Source organism: Camellia sinensis, unplaced genomic scaffold (genome assembly GCF_055761805.1).
Source record: "Camellia sinensis isolate YWXY unplaced genomic scaffold, ASM5576180v1 Unanchor3, whole genome shotgun sequence".
Lineage (NCBI taxonomy): Eukaryota > Viridiplantae > Streptophyta > Magnoliopsida > Ericales > Theaceae > Camellia > Camellia sinensis.
In genome coordinates this window covers 11,413,299-11,434,525 of record NW_028129178.1, presented here as the reverse complement: position 1 = coordinate 11,434,525, position 21,227 = coordinate 11,413,299, and the positions used below count along the sequence as shown (strand labels likewise).

Genomic DNA, 21,227 nt, shown 5'->3' with positions numbered 1-21,227 from the left:
AAAAACAAGTGAGATAAGGGAGGGCTTTTAGCAGATGCCTTGAGACCTTTCCAACATCCCTTTTGGATTTTGTAATTAATCATATTAGACATTCTTTCCATACAAAGCACAAAAAGGTAAGGTGAAAGAGGTTCTCCTTGTCTGAGACCCCTTTTGTTCTGGATACCATCAAGGACTTCTCCATTCCAGAGGATGGAGGAATGACTGTTAGAGACACAACTCATGATAAGATTAATCCATTTATCATTGAGTTTGAATTCAATGAGGGTTTCTCTCCCAGGAAAGTCTATCGTAAGCCTTTTCGAGATCAATTTTGAACACCATACCTCCTCTCTTGCCTTTTTTATGTCTCAAAGTATGAAGAATCTCCTGAGTGATGATAATATCGTCAGTGGTGCTTCTTCCAGGAATGAAACTACTTTGGTTAGGGCTAATCAAAGTATCAAGAAGGGGTCTAATTCTACCCACGATGAGCTTGGTGGTGATTTTGTAACTGACATTGCAAAGGCTGATGGGTCTAAACTGCTCAAAACAATAAGGGTTTCATTTATAGACTCAGGGACATTGTAATTCATAAAGCAAGTTTGGACAAAATCACACACAGAGGGTCCAACAGTACTCCAATATTTTTGATAAAAAATAGCCTGTATACCATCATTTCCAGGAGCTTTGAAGGCCCCAATGCTTTTCACAACTCAGAGGATTTCAGAATTACAGAGAGGTTTGAGAAAACTTATATTATCATCATGGGTGAAATGAGTTGGAGCTAAGTTATGCCAATGCTCAAGGTGATTAATGGGCTCACTGTCAAGAAGGTTATGAAAATAATCCCGGATAATGTGCTTAAGATTATCAGCCTCAGAAGTCCAATTACCTGAAGAATCTTTTAGAGCATTTATTTTGAGTTTCCTTCTCTTGGTGATAGTAGACACATGGAAGTATTTAGTATTCCTATCACCAAGTGTTATAGACTTAGACCTAGACTTTTGGAACCATAACACCTCCTGCTGGAACAGGGTAGTATTATAGGATTTGATGAGGTCCTTTTCCAACAAAAACAAGTTATGGGAAAAATTAGCAGCAAGGGATCATTGGATGCCCTCAATGCGAGCAAGGAGATGTCTTTTCCTTTTAAAAATATTTTCGAAAACTTTTTTATTCCACTCTTTCACCCTACGGGTGAACTCATCAGTAGAGTCAATGAGATTATTCTTCATATCATTCCAGGAGGAGGTGATAACCTCAATAAGGCCTGGGTGGGTCATCCAAGCAACATGAAATCTAAAGGGCCTATGAAGGGGGGTATGGGAATGCATACCTTGGGTGTAGACTATTAACGGTGAGTGGTCAAAGTAGGTTCTTGGAAAAACCCTGACTATGGCTTCAGGGAACATGGTTCTCCAATCTGAGTTGCACATGGCCCTATCCAACCTCTCTATTATGTTGGCCAGACCATGTCTGTTGTTCATCCATGTCATTCTGGGGCCCGAACTCCCAAGGTCGATCAGGTTGCAGTTATTGATCCTATCTAGGAACTTTTGGTTACGAACAAAATTGTGGGAAGGTCTGAAGCTCCTTCTTTCCCCTTGGTTAGTATAATCGTTGAAATCTCTAGCTACCAGCCATGGTTTATCCATATCACTAGCCACTGCCTCCAGGTCCTCCCACAGATTTTCCCTCAAAACAGGGTTAGGGCTGGCATAGAGTGCTGCAAGGACCCATTCTTCAAAATCTTCTTTGTGAATGGTAGCGTGAATGGATTGGGAGTTAGCAGAAGAAACTCGAACATTGACTTGACTGGTATCCCGAACTATCCAAATTCCTCCCATTCTTCCTGTTGGATCAACGACAGTGGATGCAATGAATCCCAGTTGGTTGAAAAAATTTCCCATTTTGCTAAAGGGCACTTTTGTTTCCAGGAGAATTAGAATTTCAGGTTTATGAGTTCGAACAAGCTTTGTTAAATTTCGTTTAAAGGTGTTATTGCCGGCCCCGCGGCAATTCTAGAAAAGTAATCGGAGCAAATCCATGGATGGGTAAGTTAAGGGAGAGTCGGTTACTAGATCCTTAATGATGCTGCGGATCCTCCGACGGTCGTCTGCCTCCGACCTCATGGAGGCCATCTAGAACGAGTGGAAAGGCTTCAGTTTCCTATCCTCCCAGCTTAGCTCTTCTATCATTCGTATTTGTTCGATCCACCATACGAAAGCGATGAGGTGAGTTGCTTCTATCTCTAGTTCTAACAACAGGCTCAGACGGCTGGTCTGGTTGAGGTGCTCTACCACCTCCATTTGACAGTAGTCTGGGATCGGGCTGTCGTCCGTCGCCATGGATAGGATCTCCTGGATCGGGTGGCTCTCTTTCGTGAGATGGGGAAGTGGAGGGATTGAGAGCTGGTGTGTTGTTGAGAAGTGTGGGTGTCCTAGTTGGCGAGGGTAGGTTAACATCAACCATAGTTAGATCATTCGGGGGTTGAGTGTGCACTACTGCAGGAATCAATTCAGTAGCTTTTGTAGTCTGAAGACTGTCATTAGGGTGACTGATGCCCATGTCTGTATCGCAGCTTTGTGTTTCTTCCCTAGGGTCTCTATGGTGTGATGATGTACCTTCCTCCAATAGCTTCCAGCTGGAGTGTCTCCGAATTGGATTATGGTTGTCTAAATCTGTGGAATGGTGATGGTGTGCCCTAGTTTTGCCTTTACCTTTAGGCTCATTGGGTTGGTTTGAGCCGATTTGGAGGTTGGGCTCTTGTTGGGCTACCTCATGACCTACTGGGTTGTTTTTCTTGCCCCTGTGGTGGGTGGCTTGGCCATCTAAGCCCTCTTCTAGGCTTTTAAATTTATTTTGGTAGGTTGGGTCATGAGGATCTTGGGCCCTTTTGTTATGGACTGGCCTTCTACTTCTTTTAGTAACTAACATCCATGGACCAAACGCCTCTGCATCATCCAACTCTTGTTACAAGTAGCCGTTGGGTTCTGATGGAGTGTTGAGGTTCTGATGGTGTAAATCACCATTTTAAGTGTAGAGGTTACACACAATATAGACATGTGTGTATATCTGCAGCCACCACATAGACTTAGCCCAAAAAGATTATCACAAATTCAACCCAGCCCAAACATATCCCATTCCAAGATCCACGGATCACGGACCACAGACCCAGACCGGTTCGGTCTGGACGGGCAGCACACTCGTATGTGGCAATTTTTGCATAACCAATTCGGACCATAGTTTTGGCCCAAGCCCATCCTTGAAGCATCCATAATTCTTTTCCTTCGAAAAATTTGAATGCCCAAAAAGGCTCATGCCCTTATCCAAAGCTTGAGATTTAAATATCCATCAATGTTTTCCTCTACAATCAATGTTTTCCTCTATATACAATTCCCAATACCTCATTCATGAGGGCAACTTTATTAGATAAATTCTCATTTAATTTTCAATAATTTTTTGTTATTCTTCTTGTGGTGTAAAAATCTTATTACAAATAATTTAAACCCATTTGATCCCACATGACTTACTTTAATTTCACATTAAGGTCAGTATAAAATCATTTTTTTCCAATATGAATCTGATGCAACTTTCTCTTGCTTGATGTAATTTTTTTGTCTCTACAACTTGATTTGTGTATGTAGAATGGTATGATCACTTCTATTTATCAGGGTGGTTGGACAAGACTCTTAACAAATTTTAACTTCTTTGACAATTATCTTTATCTTAGTTAAAGATAAATGTCAAAATATCACTTTAATAGTGTGTCATAATTTTATTGGTTTGACCACATTAATGTGACAAGTGATTTTATTTGATTAGCTGAAGGCTTATCTTCTTGAAACTGCATCATTTTTAACATGATAAAATATTTGATTTGACAACCATGTAATTTTGACCTTTGTCCAATTAGACAAGTGACAAAATTTGAATTGTCAATAATTATGTCTTATTTTGTAAGGCTTTGTATTACGTGACAATTTTTAATTGGTTGAAATTTCACCTTTTCTTTTCTCACTCAGATATTGCAAAGAGTACTGCAATGGCACATCGGTTCTTCAATTCTTATCTCTTGTCTCTCTCACATTATATAAATTATTTGTTTTGATATCATTATTAATGATTTTACTCAAAAAAAATGTTGATAAAGTCTAATTTTAACAAATTAATCAACTTACACAAAAAAAAAACTCAAATTTATGTATAATTTGGAAAACTCGAACAATTCGGGCACTACTTAAGTCGGGCCTAGACAGACAATTTTTGGTTCCTAGTTGGGCTTAGACGGGCCTTGACAACTCTTAATACAACTCGTGTTAGACTAGTCTCTCAACCCGCTTGAATCTGCTAAATTGCACCTCTAAAAAGAACACCTCGTTTTGTTTGGTTTTTAATTTATGTTTTGTTGTTTGTTTTAAAATTAAAACTAGTTTGATGAATAAATTGAAAAATATTTTAAAAACTCATTATATTTGTATGATTTCTCTTCTTTTCTATTCTTTTTAAGATGAAATAATATTTTTAAATTTTAAAAATATCCTTTTTATTTTTGTAAAATATTTTCTATTTTTTAAAAAAGAAAAATAAAGGAAAAATTACCCATAAATCCTATCCTGGAAAAAGTTAAACCATGTAGTCCTTTTAAGTTTTTTTGTATACCATTTAGTCCTAATGTATTGCCAGATTATTGAGGGTGTGATTTGATTCCATTTATTTTTACATCAATACCCTTTTGAGGGTGTGATTTCTCTCTCTCTCTCTCTCTCTCTCTCTCTCTCTCTCTCTCTCTCTGTGTGCAACTAGATAGATTCATTGATTCGAAGGAGTTGCAGAGAGTTGTGTTATACCCCTTTTTAGGATGTTTGCTGCTCCGAAGCAGCATATCAATGGCGGGTCTTCGTACGGAAAGTCAATCCCATCATCATTGTCTTCATCTTCAACATCGTTTGTTGATTCTATGGTTCCATTTGCTTCAATTGTTCCGTTCTGGGACTAGGTTTTTCCGGTTCGTTTCGGTTTCGATGAAGATTGAGTTTAGGAAGTTGTGGGGTTTCTCTTGCGGCCTCGGCGATTGGGTTTGGGGGTTTGAGGGGAGGTGGTTGGCTCGCCATTGATGGAAGCTCTGGGAGGTTTTGGGTTATGCAATTTGGGAGGTCTAGGAATGGGGATTGGAAAGGTTTCAGATCCGACACGATCAAACCTTGTGAAGATTTCTCTCTGCGTGCCTTCGATCGCGACGATGCCTTGGCCTCTTTTTGAGATCGAAATCCCTCTTTTCTAAGTTCTCTCTCTATGTAAATGTATATGTATATGTATATATATAATTTTTTTTTCTTTATGTATGATAAATCTCCATGATTGAAAGATTGAAAGAAACAGAGAAATCGATCAATGACAGAGAAGATGATCAAAGTGGGGTTTTGTTGATAGTGGAGATGCGATCTGAAAAATGGGAGTCTGAAGAACATCACTGTGTTATACGATTAGGCCCTAAAATTCAAATTTTTTGTTGATGTTGTTGGACTGGAATGTTTGATGTTCACATGTTGATGATTAATGTTGGTGATGTTCGATGTTTGATGATGTTTTTTTAAAGTTTGATGTTGTTGATGTTTTTTGATGATGTTTTGTTGATGTTTGATGTTGTTGATGTTTGATGATGTTTTTATGATGTTGCTGATTTTTTATGATGTTTTTTTAGTGATGTTGGTGATGTAGTTGACGATGTTTTTATGATATTGATGATTTTTTATGATATTTTTTTAGTGATGTTGGTGATGTAGTTGATGTTGTTGATGGTGATGAACACCAACCCAAAAAAAAGGCCATTAACATCGGCGTAACGATCTGTTTGGAGGGAAAACAAACATCTACAGAGTTTTGGGCATTTCAGTCAATATCACGTTGGGGTTTTCCTCATTTACCCTTACTAAAAAGCGCAAAACATAGCGTAACACTGGTTATTTTGTCATTAACATTAGCTTGGGACTAATTGGATCATAAGATAAAATATAAGATCAAATGGGTCATAAGAGAAAGATTTGGGATTTATTGGTGCATTCCCCAAAAATAAAATAATTTTTGAAAGAATGATTATCTTATTTTTCGAAAATTTTATGTTGATTGTGTACTCAATTCATGGTAGAGGATTAAACAAAAATATGACCTTAATTATAAAGAGATGGTAAATAGCATACAACATATCATGAGACGGCCATTTTTTTTCTTATAATTTTTTGATCAGTATCGCAAAATTCATCACATCGGAACAGAGTTTTGGTTGGGCTTTTTTGTGGGCCCAAACGCTGTCCAACCACAATACCAGTGCGCTACCACTCCACTCTCTACCAGTGGTGTGCCAAACCCTATATCTATCTCTCATTGGTCCATGATCTGCACACGCCACTGTCAAAGTTTTCATTTTGCAATGACATAGCAAATGTTAGATGATTTTAATTTTTTATTAGGCACGTATTAATAGGGCTGTGTAAATTTTTTAAAACAAATATATAAATCAGTCTGATTCAGATCAAATAAAATTGTTTAGTTTGATTCTTTCGATTCATAGTTGCTCTTGATTTTTAATCATTATTCGATTCGGGATTTCATAAATACGGTTTTAATTTAGAATCGAATCGAACTATTTAGATATATATAATTTATTATTTGTGGTGCACATTCAAAGTATCTTATTAGTATTATATATACGTTCATAAGTTATCAACTCTTTATTTATAAGTGTTATTGTATAATAGTAGAATTAGTTATAAACAATCATTTAAACAATTTTGTTTGTAAAACAATGATATATTATTTGTTCTTTGAGCAAGTTGTGGTTATATTATTAATGATAGCAAAGTTCATGAAAATCATAGTTCCAAATCTAACTGAACTCCGTTTTCATGATCCGGTTTTGTTTGATTCTCAGATTTTCCTCATTTAGTTTAGTCCCTAATTTTATGGAACCGTACATAATGATTTGATTTTGATTTATTTCAAAATTGAATAAAATCGAACCATACTCACCCCTATATATTGGGCAAAAAATCAGGTACACATCGTTTTTCATAAACAATGGCACCGTAAGTTAAGCACAATAATATTCAGGTCATATTTAACATTCATAGAATGGTTGGTCATGAGATTATCAATCATTTTAGCTTGAATATCCTATTTTATGTTCGAATTAACTCAATATTACGAGGGATTACAAAATCTTTTTTTTTTATTTTATAATTTAACTAATTAATTTAAAGAAAAATTACTCTAACATCCCTCTTTAACTTTTGATAGTAGAAGAGGTCCACAATATTTTATTTTGTAACTTAAGGTCCTCACCACTAACCAAATCAAGCGCGATTGGAACAATCCGAATGTGGCAAAGCCACAACCTCAGCAACATCGTTAGGGTTTGAGAGTTCTGTGAAGAATGTGAATTTTGGTTCGAAATTGAGCTTTTCAATACAAGCATCATCAATCGATTTTGATTTCGATGGATTGAGTGTTGATGTGAGTCACGAAGTTGATGATATTGTAATTGAACCAAGAGATTCCAAGTTGATTATATTATAATTGAACCGAGAGATTCAAAGGTTTTTTTATAGCAATGGAGGTGTTGGTGGATTTGAATTCAAGAAGTCCTTTGAGAAAATGCACAAAATAATATGCTTCTCTTTCTCTCACTCTCTTTAGAAGTTTTACCCTTAAAGTGAAGGTGAAGGAGAGTGGAGACTCACGTTGGTTAGATCTGAGATCAACTTCCTTGTCTTCGCATCTCTCTACAAATATATATATATATATATATACACATAGCAAATTAGATAAATTTTAAACTAGAAAAATTTCAAAACACAAATTTCTCTATGTTTTGAAATTTCTCTAGATTGAAATATCTCTGGAAAAATGTTGAAGGATCCCAACCACTGTGAAAATATTACATGTCCTTTATGCTATAAAATCTTAATGTTAGGGACCTTAAAAAAAATTCCGCATAATTTAAACCTCTTCTTACTCATTTATTTTGTACCTCACCTCCATTCTTAGGATTCGCTAGTCTTCTTTATGAATAGACAGGGATGGCTCTAACATTTTGGTAGTTCAAAGCGAACACTTGATATAGGATCTCTCATATATATATTTTTTAAATGTAATAAAAAAGATTATGTATTCAAATTTTGATCATATATATAATTATTTAAATATAAAAAAAATACAATAAATAAAAATAATTAAAATAATTGAAACTGAAAATACTAAATAAAAAGTGAACAAACTGTATACTTGAACATCAACCTTCTCGTATTTTTAATTACAAAATTGCTAATCAAACATAATTCAACTTATTAACTAATCTTTTTTAATTAATTAAATTGCTAATACATTCAATCTTTCTTATGAGATAGTTGACTGAAGAAAAATTTAATCAATCTTAAATTTAAAAAGTTTATTTCCCCAGAAACAACTGTAACTAGTATAATTAATCGTGTTTTATGTGCAATTTATGTATTTGGGAAACAACCATCCATTAATATAAAATAATTCACCATATCAAACAATCATCCATTTATTTTAAATAATTCACTACACCGACCAACTATTAGTTTTGAATTTTCACTAGATTTTATTGGGCTTTTCAAATTCAGGTGAAATTTTTTTATGGACTATTATAAGTTAAAAAATATTTAGAACTTTTTTATTGCTCAATTTTCGGAGGCCCAAAGCGGCAACTTTACCGGCTTTGGGCCAAAGCCGATACCGTGTATGCAGATATTATATTTGGATGAACTATTAGTTTTGATCCTAGTTTTTTAATGAAACATCATATTATACATTTTGTTAAATTAATCCAATTCTAAGACCATATTTGTGCAAACAAACATGATATTAGAGTAATGAAAGTGATGTGGGCCGAAAAGTACCACATTGAGGCCACTTAAATTACATTGATAGTCTTTGAAATTTGTTTATTTGGTGGAGATGATGTGCTTTGTGCACTTGTACAGATTTGGCCGACAACATGGAAATTCAAACAAAAAGTGGCGCAAAAGCAGATTATCCATGCAAGTAGTGAAAAGTCAGAGCATACCATCTCACCGCACGTGCGGCCAAGCTCCACAGCACGTGTGGCCCACCACCGCTCGAGTGGCCCACATGGGCGCTCGAGCAGCCCACCTAGGGTTGCTTGCGTGAAAATTTAAGGCTCTTCTACTGTGAATAAAAAGAAAAAAAAAAAGAGGCTGAAAAGGGGTTTGAAAATATTTTATAGAAAAGAGAGAAAGAGGCTAGGGTTTGAAAAAAAGAACTTGAAGTTTGAAGAATATCTCCCATGGTGGCTTCTTCTTCCTCCACCTCTTCCCACTCCTCCATGAGTGGCTAGGCTACTATTTTTAGGGTTTTGTTGAAACCCTAGCTATGTGAAGAGATTTTTCTTAGGCTTTGACTGTGAAATGGTTTGAATAAATGTATGGATGTTTTAGAAGTTTATAATAATTTTCTTTTTCATCTCGTCAAGTATTTTACTTTCTGTGATTATTTAATGTTTTCCATACATTAGTTTTCTTTGTGTTTGTGTTCAAAGTATGAGATGAGTCATGCTACAAAAGACAAGTCATGTTGCTACTATAGTTTAGAGCAAACGACTTGTGCTACTTGGGATGATTCGTGCCTGTATGTTGAATTCAACAATCCTCTTGATCAATGTTTCAAACTTGTAGTTGTGAAATATTGGGTAGTTCAAACCAGATTGCAATTGATAGCTAATGTTAAGTCTTTTTTATGTGATTAGTGGTGAATTCTTTACCCTAGGATTTTTCCAAAAATCAATATCTCAAACCCTACGTTTAATTGTCAATTTAATTTCTCAATTTCATTTAATTTTCGTATAGTCATAATATCCCTCAATCTTTTTTATCAAAATTAATTAAGAAATTTAACCATTAAATTAGTTTAGTTTTCCGTTTGTCCATGTGGATCAATACCTGGACTTACCATTATTCTAAGGAATTTGGTATAGTTTATTGTTTATTGCAACTTGACTTCATTAAGGATACATGTCATCTAGTTGAAGATCAAAATAGGGATGTTGACCCAAAATCCGAAGTCAAATTGGAGCAAGGCATGGAGAAGTCCCCTCGCCGTTCTTCCTTGTAGTCTAGAGGGATGACATTCTTTTTTAAAACCACATCAAGGAAGAGAAGGCAGCGCGGTAAGTTAGTCCGATGGATGATAGCGTGGTTGTCATCATCCTGCCGCCCCTCATAGAATTCGGTCACCAGTGCCGGGACTGTGAGTTCTCGAGTGAACACCAGGAACTGCTCTGCATTGGTAGTGTCCATGGAATAATGGAGAACCTCAGCAATGGAAGCTGGTGTGACCACTAATTCCACCCCATCAACAACAGACAGAAGAGCTTCCGGGGCCTCGTCACTGATATACATGTTTTGATAAAAGACTCGCACAATGCGAGGATACGCTGGTTCAGTGACGGTGTAGATGCCCAGTAGGCCCCGGTCTTCAAGTTGTCGAACACTCACGCAGTGGGTTGGTGGCACCGGAAGAAATCCAAGGGACCCACTCGAACCCATTGAGGTTCAGCTTTTGACGCCAACACTTTATTGTAAAACCCAATGGTGCCAAACCACTACTCGCGAACCATTCCTAATGATGTTTCGGCAGAGCCCGCCACTGCACCAGGGCCACCACCACCGCCATTTCGTATGACGCACGTGCAATATCAGGTTATTTTGGATAATCAAGCCGATTCAGCAATCTATGATTGATCTCCGGGCAGACTATCAGGCATATCGGGATTACTTGCAGACGACATTTGATGGGTATCAGCAGTCAGTTGCATCTTTGCAAACTGACTTCTACGCATACCGAGGAGTCGAACCAACTGTGGTTTGATCAGCTTGGCGCTAAGGTTCATGATGAGGCATTCGAGACTTGGACGTTGATGTATGCCTTATTTGAGCAGCATTTTCCCTCACTGCCGGATCCAAATCAGTGATATCTATTTTATTTTCTTTGTTTTATTTCTTTATTTATCTTTGTTTTGTTTTGTTTTATTTTATTTTTCTTTTCCTTTTATATTGTACAATTCACATAAAAAAAAAATGTGTATATGTATGTTTAGTGTGTCCTTGCCTCGCTAGATGTGCGCCTACGTTGTCTAGTAAGATCCTCTCTCTCTCATTTTACTATCTATTTTATAGTTGCTTACATTGAGGACAATGTTGTATTCTAGCTGGGGGGTGAGGGTATTTATAAAAACAATTCATATTTATACTTGTTGCACTTGATTGCACCACTTCACTTGATGTTCACTTTTTGCCAGTATGGTGGTGATATAAGCATATGTTAATTGGGGAACATAGTGGACTTGTACGAAAAGGATTTATTAGGTAAATACTCGCATGTGATGTTTGTACTAGGAGAGTTGTTTGTATTTGTGGTATTAGTGCACTTGTCATGAGTATGCCTTGATTCACATAAACACACTTTCATAGCGGTGACCTCTCTATTCTAATCTTTGGTGTATATCATTGATAATTGCTATTGTTGCAAAAAAGAATAAATGAGTAGCCTTGATTCTCAAAAAAAAAAAAAAAAAGTTTACTTGTTGGGGTTCGTAGCCTCTTTAACTCGAGTTATTAGGCCCGTAGGGGTGTCTCTACACCTAGTGCCCTAAAACCGTCTGGTTTGTTAGTCATTGGCCCAATACTTGCTACATGGGTTAATTAGAAAGCTTAAAGGGCCTAGACATTGTACAGTTAAGAAAGAATAAAGACTTGCTCAGGTTCGTAACCTTTTCAGCTCGAGTTATTAAGCCCGTAGGGGTGTTTTCACACCTAGTGCCCTAAAATCGCTTGGTTTGGGAGTTATTAACCCAATGCTTGTTACATGGGTTGATTGGAAAGCTTAATAGATTAGGACATTGCACAGTCTTTCAAAAAAAAAAAAAAAAATTTGATGAGAATCTTCATTGCAAAAGTTTAGTTTTTCTATATATGTTTGGTGTTATTGTGAGTTACACTAGGCTATTATAGTGGATAGTTAACTAGTTATTGGGAATGCACTTTACACCAAGGCCACTGATGATGTGTTTACTAGCATTCACAAGTACATGGGACTTAACTTTTGTATTAACTGGATTGTGGTTCTTGCTCAAAAGATTCCTTCATGCTTGTCCATTGTGCCTTCAATGACTCATCATGTCTTAATATCACATTGTTGTTGGCACATAAGTTAATTAATAGTTAGAGTAATGTGATTACTTATTATTGTTGGACATATGTGAATATGTTGATGTTTGTGGATATCATTTCTGGAAACCCTCACGAGACTATACTCATCCATTTAGGGTAACCTTGTGGTTTAAATGCTTGTTGCATATGCTCAATGCAATCGTGATCCTTACAAAAGTGGTTTAAAGTCTTTTCTTTTTCTAATTCCTATTGTTTTGCTCGAGGGACTTGGAAAATGTAAATTGGGAGATGTGATGTAGGCCGAAAGGTACCACATTGAAGCCGCTTAAGTTATATTTATAGTCTTTGAATTTTGTTTATTTGGTGGAGATGATGTGTTTTGTGCACTTGTACAGATTTGGCCGATAACATACAAATTCAAGCAAAAAGTGGCGCAAAAGCAGATTGTCTGTGCAAGTAGTGAAAAGTATGAGCCTGCCACCTTGCCACACATGCGGGCAAGCTCTACCACACGTGCGGTCCACCACCGCTCGAGCGGCCCACCTAGGATTGCATGCATGAAAATTTAACGCTCTTCTGTTGGGAAAAAAAAAAAAAAAAAATTCTGAAACGGGGTTTGAAAATATTTTAGAGAAAAGGGAGAGAGAGGCTATGGTTTGAAAAAAAGAACTTGAAGTTTAAAGAATGTCTCCCATGGTGGCTGTTTCTTCCTCCACCGCTTCACATTCCTACATGGGTGGCTAGGCTGCTGTTTCTAGGATTTTGATGAAACCCTAGCCATGTAAGAGATTTTTCTTAGGCTTTGATTGTGAAATGGTTTGAATAAATATATGGATGTTTTAGAAGTTTATAATAATTTTCTTTGTTATCTCTTCAAGTATTTTATTTTCTGTGATTGTTTAATGCTTTCCATACATTAGTTTTCTTTATGTTTGTGTTCAAAGTATGAAATGAGTCATGCTACGAGAGACGGGTCGTGTTGCTACTATTGTTTAGAGCAGCGACTCGTGCTACTTGGGATAATTCGTGCTTGTACATTGAATGCAACAATCCTTTTGATCAATGTTTCAAACTTGTAGTTGTAAAATATTGGGTAGTTCAAGCTGGACTGCAATTGATGGCCGATGTTAAGTCCTATTTATGTGGTTAGTGGTGAATTTTTTGCCCTAGGATTTTCCTAGAAGTCAATATCTCAAACCCTACTTTTAATTGTCAATTCAATTTCTCAATTTCATTTAATTCTTGTTTAGTCATGATATCCCTCAATCTTTTTATCAAAATTAATTTAGGAATTTAATAATTAAATTAGTTTAATTTCTCGTTTGTCCTTGTGGATCGATACCTGGACTTACCATTATTCTACGAAATTTGATATAGTTTAATGTTTATTTTTGATATGTGAAATGACTCATCAGAGAGAAATTCTTAAAACATCACATCTAAATTTAATCACGCATTTTTTATGATTGATTCCTAAATGAGTCGATAATGGAAAATGTCTCGTAACTCAAATTTTGTGGTTCAAAAGTGGCTTAAATGGCCAAAACGACGTCGTTTCGGCCATTTTTATGTTGTTCTGTACTCAAAACGACGTCGTTTTGGCCATTTGAGCCACGTTTGAGCCACAAAATTTGAGTTACGTAGCATTGTCGATCAATAATTGGTATCCAATTGTCCAAATAATTTGAAATAAAAGGTGTGATATTTTCTGGATCTTTTTTTTATTTCTAATATTATGGGGATGAGATCTCCTCTATATCTTCATCTCTCCATATTTATTTATACTTTTTTTATGAGCTCTAATTTGAAGCTACATTGATAATTCAAAACGTTTATCTCGTAAGCCCTTCAATAAAAGTCATCTATGCAAAAAATTGTTTTTATCAGACAACTATAAACACAAAAATTATCACATTTTGTCCCATATTTATAGTTGTTAGATAAAATTATTTTTTTGCTTAAATAAATTTTATTACAAGACCTACAAAAGTAAACGATTCGAATCATCTGTATGTGTCTGGGTTAGAACACAGAAGAAAAACATGAACAAATATAGAGTGAGTTAGAGCCCACGAGAGGAGCTTATCCCAATATTATGAAGCTTACATTTTCTTCAAATATTTTTCTAGACTCGTTAAATCAATACAATAATAACACATGATACATTAAATAAATTTTAATAGATATTCATCATAATATTATTATTTATCATCTCATATAAACTCAAATTTATTATGGGTATAGTATTGATTTTTGTTTTAAATTTTTATAATTGGGTATTAGAGTAAGCTTTTGCACACATGGACTAATCCCGAGGCCTTGTAATGTACATTAGGTAGACCTCTAGTGCTTTTTTAGATTAACTCAAATTTGAGACATTGAATCTTATTTTTAAATTTTTACTACTTAACTAACCCTTTAGAATTAAGTGTAACACTTATTTATCATATAATAAGAAAAGGAGAGTGCAAATCCTCTATCTTAAAACACTCACAAATTCAAATTGGTGAGATTAAATTTTAAAATGTTTATTGTTATAGGGTTTAATTAATAATTACGAGTCCCATCTAAAAATAAAAATAATAATAATGAGTATTTTAAAATATAAAAACAAAATAATTCAATGACTGAAATTGGTTGGAAGGCAATTTCATAAAGGTTTGTTTTGACAACTCAACTAAAAGTAATGTTTTAAATTTTTAAATTTTTTAAAATCAAATCACATCGTTATATTTTTACATATTCTTTTAAAAAAATATAAAAAATTAAAAAATTAACATTTAACATACTTTTCAAAACAAGTTAAAATCTTAGTAGGTGGTTGGCCTACACTAAAAAAGTATATTTTTTTTTATATACATGTATTTATTTAGATCGCATCAATCAGCATCCTTTTTTTATTTTTATATCTAACTTTCTTATTTTTTATATTTTTTTTATAAAAAATTAAAAAATACATTAATTTAAAATATCCCAAACCAACCCTCCATAACAGCACCCTCACGAGTCATTGAAATCATGATTCCCTTACCTCACCATCATCACTACCTTCCACCAAGGCTCCAAACCATGACTCACAGTCTCAACCCACAACCACCACACTTGTTTGGCTACAATCAAATCAATCAACGAAACTCCATCCATCTATCAAAAAAAACATTTGAGTGTACAAAGTATGTATTTATTTAAAGGAAAAAGCTTCGGACTCTCAGTGGAGTACTGGGGTCGCGTGTGATTGGTCTAAAAAAAAAATTATTTATTTATTTTTTTTGTTATGTTTTCCGTCAACCTCATGTTGCCACGGCTCTTATTTAAATTCTCTTAAATATATATAAATTATTTTATAAAATTACATAAATTTATATATATATATATATACTCTTTTCGCCTTAAAATATTAATTTTTTATTTTATTTTTTATTATCTCAAAATATTAATTTTTTTTCAAAAATTAAGTACAAAAATAATATAAATTTTATATATATATATATATTTTAAATTCATTAACAACATAAAAATACAATTATAGCATTGATATTCTCCAAAAAATATACTATTAATGGATAATTTTGAAAAATTATTTTTTTTAAAGTATAATTATTGTACTATCAAAAAAAGTTAAATTCCCTAAAAAGGATCATTATTTTGAAACAGAGGGAGTATATAAATTGTGATTTTTAATTTTTTTTAAATTAACTTACATATATTTATAAAAGTTTATACAATTTTATAAAATAACTTACATTTATTTATAAGAAATTACACAAATACATATTATATACTCTTACATACTTAAAAATGAGTGCCGTAAAGAACTCCAAATAATGTATTAAATTTTTTATCAAATCTCTAACATAAATGTGAGACCCACACACACATGTATATTTGTGTGAGTCTCACACCCATATAAAAAATGTGATAAAAAATTTAATACATTATTTAAAATCTATAACATTTTCTCTTAAAAATTGCCTCCATCTATAGAATTCGGATCCTCGGCCGCCCTACCCGGCAGCCCCCCAAAACGACGTCATTTTGGGGGTTTTTTGTTTTTTGTTTTTTTTTTTATTTTCTTCTTCTTCGTTCTGGCTTTCTCTCTCTTCGAAACCAGAGGGAGGGGAGAGGGAGAAGAGGGAGGAAGGAGGAGGGTGGAGGCTGCGAGCTCGCCATCGCAGCTCGTCGCCTCGCCGCCGGCCGTCGCAGCCGTCCGATCGTCGCCCGATCCGGATCGTCGCAGCAGCTGCACCGCCGTCGCCACAGCTGCACCAACGTCGCCTCCGCCTCCTCCTCCTCCTCCTTCTCCTCCCCCACTGGTTATGGCCCCCTCCAGTCCGGCCCTTCCCTCCCTCCACCTCCTCCTCCCTCCTCCTTCCTCCCTCTCTTCCTCTGCGTTTTTTTTTTTTTTTGAAAATTTGCCCCCAAAACGACGTCGTTTTGGGGGCTGCCGAGTAGGGTGGCCGAGAATCCGGACTCCCATCTATATCACACTCCGATATATTTGGAATTGGAGGGCACCATCTCTCTCTCCCTCCTCAATGTGGTCAAATAAACCTCCCTTTCTCTCTCCAAATCGTGGATTTAGCGGTTGATAAATACGTATTCTATATTCCCTTCTGTTTTCCCGAGAAAGAGAGAAAGAGAGAATAATGCAATGGGGGATTCTCATTCTCGCTCTACATCTCTCTCTAGCGAGCTCCTCTGTCAAGAAACTGAGCCTCACTTGGACGAAGAAGACTTAGATGAAGACACCTTGATTAATTTGAGTGATTACACTGTTTCAAATTCTGAAGAAGAAGAGGAATGTATAAAATTGTTGCTGGACAGAGAGATCAATGTTGGGTTCCAAACCCACAATTGTTCACACATCGTCATCGATAACTGGATCAAATGTGCTCGCTTAAACGCCATCGCTTGGATCCTCAAAGTCAGTTTCAATTTCCAAATCCAAACTTTCTCATTTACGCATCCATCTCTCTCTATATATCTATCTATACTATAATATTAATTTCATTATATATGACTCAGTTTTGTGTACTGTAATCCAGACAAGATCGTCGTTAGGATTCCGATTTCAAACAGGTTACTTAGCAATGACATATTTTGACCGGTTTCTTTCGAGGCGAGCTATTGATGTAAGTTTGATTTCAATTTCAATTTTGATTATAAATTTTAAAGTTTTTTGGTTGATTGTTGGTTATTATAATTAAAAGCAGAGTGACAAGTGGTGGGCGATGCAATTGTTATCAATGGCGTGCTTGTCTTTGGCAGCGAAGATGGAGGAATACAGAGTACCATCACCCTCAGAGTTTCAATTGGAGGAATACAACTTTGACAGCAAAGTTATTCAGAGAATGGAGCTTTTGGTATTGAATACATTGGAGTGGAGAATGAGTTCAGTCACTCCTTTTGCTTTCATTCATTACTTCATCAGAACCCTTGGGAACCATCACTCTCCACCACCAAGGAATGTGGTTTCTAGAACTGTACACCTCATTTTGGCTATAATGAGAGGTAAATTTTAGACAGAAATCAATTGAAACCCAAAAAAAAAAAATAATAATAAATAAAAATGGTAAGAATAAATCTATACGCACCAATTGCCTTATCAATTGATGTACTAACGGAAAATATAACATAGTTTTAGAAGTTTGAGTCTTTATAGTATGTATAATGGGTGTGGTCAATAATTTTGAAATTGTAATGTTATAGCATATGTTGGTACACTAATTGATATACCAATTGGTACAGATAGTAATTGTAAAAATCTAGATATGCAAAGAGGTCCTGCAAGTCAAAATTGTGATTTTACTGACTTGCACAAGTCTCTTCAAATTTTGTGAAGATTTATTTATCTTCAAATCATTGAATTGATTTGCATTTAATTTCTACATTGGTCTTTGATCTTGTTTATAGATGTAAATTTAATGGATCATCGACCGTCTGTCATAGCTGGGGCTGCAACATTGGTGGCATTGAATCGAAAACTAACAAGGCAGGCTTTTGAGAATACAATCAATGCTTTCTCTCCAAGTGAAATTGTGAGTCTTGATTTTCATCCTCATTTCCCTTGGCGTCAATTTCTAATATTTATTTTTCTATAGAAAATGTAGGTGGATTATAATCAATGAGTATTGTATATTGATTTGGAGGCATTTTTTGTTACAGGAGGACATGTCTTCTTGCTATAATCAAATGCAGGAATTAGACATGGAGAAAGTAACAACAGTACCCAAGTTTAAAATATCCTCACACCTCTCGCCGATCCGATCAAGAGAGATTGATGTTTTTGAAAATTCTTTGGTTAGTTCTGCCATTAGAACTCAAAAGAAAAAGGCTTACATTCCATGACTCTGATAAAAATATATAGCATACCCAATGAGAAGCGATGCCGGTAGAGGAATTTTGATTACGTCTTTGGCAGTGGTGTATTAAGTGATTATTATTGGTGTAATGAGTGTGTTAAAATTTCTGGAATATGATTTTGGAGTTGATTGTCTCATCAGCAAACATGTGCAAGAAATGAGAAACAGAGGAGGTAAAAAGGGAAGTAAAAGCAAAGCTAATTTCAACTCAAAAAATCTCACAAAGGTGGAATGGAGGCCCCTAAGATAGGATATAGGACTTGAAAGCTGATTGCACAACAATCATTCTTAGTTTTGCTCACTTGTTCAATTTGTTTTTGTTTTTTTCAATCTTCACTTTTCTAATGTAAGATACATTTGGAACCACAACTTTTGATGATGGGTTTGCTTGGGATGGGTTTCTTTCTTGACTTTGAAAAAGCTTTGAGAGCAATGAGGACTCCGGAGAATAGGGGAATTGTGGGAGTGGTGGTGTGATTTGATGCATCTATGTTGCATGTTGGCCATCAAAAGAGGTTTGTAAAGTTGGGATGTGATTGGATTTTGTTTCAATGTTTAGGAATGAATGCCTTTTAAAGTGAGGCCCGCTAGCTCTTTTTTTTTTTTTTCTCTCAAGTTTAGCTTTTGGTTCATGAAAAGCCTAGACATTGTGGAATCGAAAGTATTTTCTATGTTGATTATATTAAAATATTTACTGGAATAGATCTTTGTTGTACTGGGTTTGTATTTTTCTAAGCCAACAAAATTTCTATGTTGATTGTTGGTGAGCTAAGGACTTGTATGGCAACGGAATAACTATTGGTTGTGTTTGCTTTCCAAGCCATTAAAGTATTTGCATTATACTACCGAGTGTGAGATTAGGTCAAGGGTGTATCACTATCTATTAACAAACTATTATGAAGTATGGTAAAACAAAAATGCTAGAGACTCCAAAAATTCTACCAAAAATTTTACCAAATGTCTCATATGGGTGTGGGACCCACATGGGACCCACATTGTGTGGGTTCCACACTCATGTGAGACATTTGGTAAAACTTTTAGTAGAATATTTGGAGTCTCTAGCATTACTCATGGTAAAAATCCATCATATATGTATTTGGTGGTTATATAATTATGTTGAAGTGATTTGTTATATTTCAATTGAGATTTACCATCCTATTTATAGTTATTGATTGGTGGTAAAATTTGTTTGTGATAATGTGATATCACCGTGACATTGAATTTTTATTCGAGATTAAGGTTTTATTATTCTGTCATTAGCTGTGTTAATGGAAGTAACTATTTTATAACTAAAAAAATCCCTTTGGTTGTAATAGGACACATGGGGTTCGTTTGGTTTGTATTTCTAAAAAAATTTTGAGAAATTTTCTCTACAAATAAGTTTTTAAAAATAATCAAACCAAACAAATTTTCTCAAAAAAATTTCTCAAAACTTGTAAACCAAACAAGTTTTCCAAACAAATCTCTCTCTCACACACATCAAATCAATCACTTTTCCAAAACTTTCTCTCAAAATAATTTTTCAAAACATCTTTTGAAAAAAATCAAACCAAACAATTTTTTGTACTTTTTATCTCTAAAACACATCTCTCAAACACAAACTAAACATACCCATGATTTCTTGCACGTTCTACCATGATACATGAAAGTCTTTTCTTCTCTTTCTTTTCATAAAAAAAATAAAAAATAAAAAATAAAATAAAAAAGGTAAGACATGATAATTAACTATAGCAATTATCTTGAAACGTGATCAAAAAAGTAATTACTCGTTAGGTAGACGGATAAGCAAAACCTATACAGACTTGACAAAGTAAGAACACTGCACATGAGAGAATGAACACTCTTTTTAAGACAGACTTGAACAATAACTTGATCTTAACCCTATCAGAATAATAGGGAGCAAAATTAGGAGATGAAAGCCATGTCACCACTCTAGACACTTAAATCTGGAGCCATTTGCTTAACAAAACCAATATGAATTAGCACCTTACAGGAAAAGTCTGTTTAGAAGAAGTACTTGGTGCGTGATGCATTTACCATTATTAGATTAGACTCCAATTGATCTTGGAGAAAGGTAAGGGAAATGGTCATTTCCTGTTGGAGATAACCATCTTTCCTTTACATCATCTTCACTGCAATCCAAGATACGGGCAATATCAAGTTGACGTCGGGGTGTTTCATTTGGCTTCCTCACAAACTCGTTTGCTTTGATTTTTTATTAATTATTTTCAGTTGAGTTTTCATTTATTTTTAGTAATTTTATTTTTATATTTTAATTAATTGTTTATACTTTTTAGATGCGCCTAATCAAGATATATTTTAAAAAATTCACTAAAAACAGACAAATATTCGAACAAAAATCTGCATGTATTTTTGTTCTGATTTTTGTTTGTTTTTAGTAAATTTTTTTTTCATATTATTGTTAATTTTTTTTTTTTTACTTTTGAGTTGTATTTACTAAATAAATAAATTTAACTAAAATATGAAGAAAAAAAAATTCAATAAAACAAACAAAAACTCATTTAAAAATAATTTTTAAAAATTGTAATCAAAGGGGGGAGGGATCATTGCATTGCAATGTGGTCAAAATTTGGGGTACTTTTTCCATTTTTTTTAACAACAATGGTAGAGGGCCCTAATTTTTGTGGCTCAAATGGCTCAAATTTGTCAAAAC

General features: G+C 34.7%; 1 protein-coding gene across 1 annotated transcript; it reads left to right on the top strand.

The window, feature by feature from the left end:
- The first annotated feature begins 16,727 nt into the window (after positions 1 to 16,727).
- Positions 16,728 to 19,235, top strand: LOC114298179 (cyclin-D5-1). The gene is made up of 5 exons (XM_028242710.2): positions 16,728 to 17,115; positions 17,237 to 17,323; positions 17,405 to 17,702; positions 18,105 to 18,229; positions 18,357 to 19,235. Exons 1-5 carry the CDS (start codon positions 16,843 to 16,845, stop codon positions 18,537 to 18,539), a joined length of 966 nt encoding a protein of 321 aa, XP_028098511.2. The 5' UTR covers positions 16,728 to 16,842; the 3' UTR covers positions 18,540 to 19,235.
- Positions 19,236 to 21,227: the final 1,992 nt, after the last annotated feature.

What these genes read in the sequence shown, in the direction of transcription:
- LOC114298179 (XM_028242710.2), top strand. Translation starts at nt 16,843, where the DNA reads ATGGGGGATTCTCATTCTCGCTCTACATCTCTCTCTAGCGAGCTCCTC. An exon ending in TTTCGAGGCGAGCTATTGAT is followed by an intron (nt 17,324 to 17,404) that starts GTAAGTTTGATT and finishes AATTAAAAGCAG; the next exon opens with AGTGACAAGTGGTGGGCGAT. An exon ending in CTTTCTCTCCAAGTGAAATT is followed by an intron (nt 18,230 to 18,356) that starts GTGAGTCTTGAT and finishes TTTTTGTTACAG; the next exon opens with GAGGACATGTCTTCTTGCTA.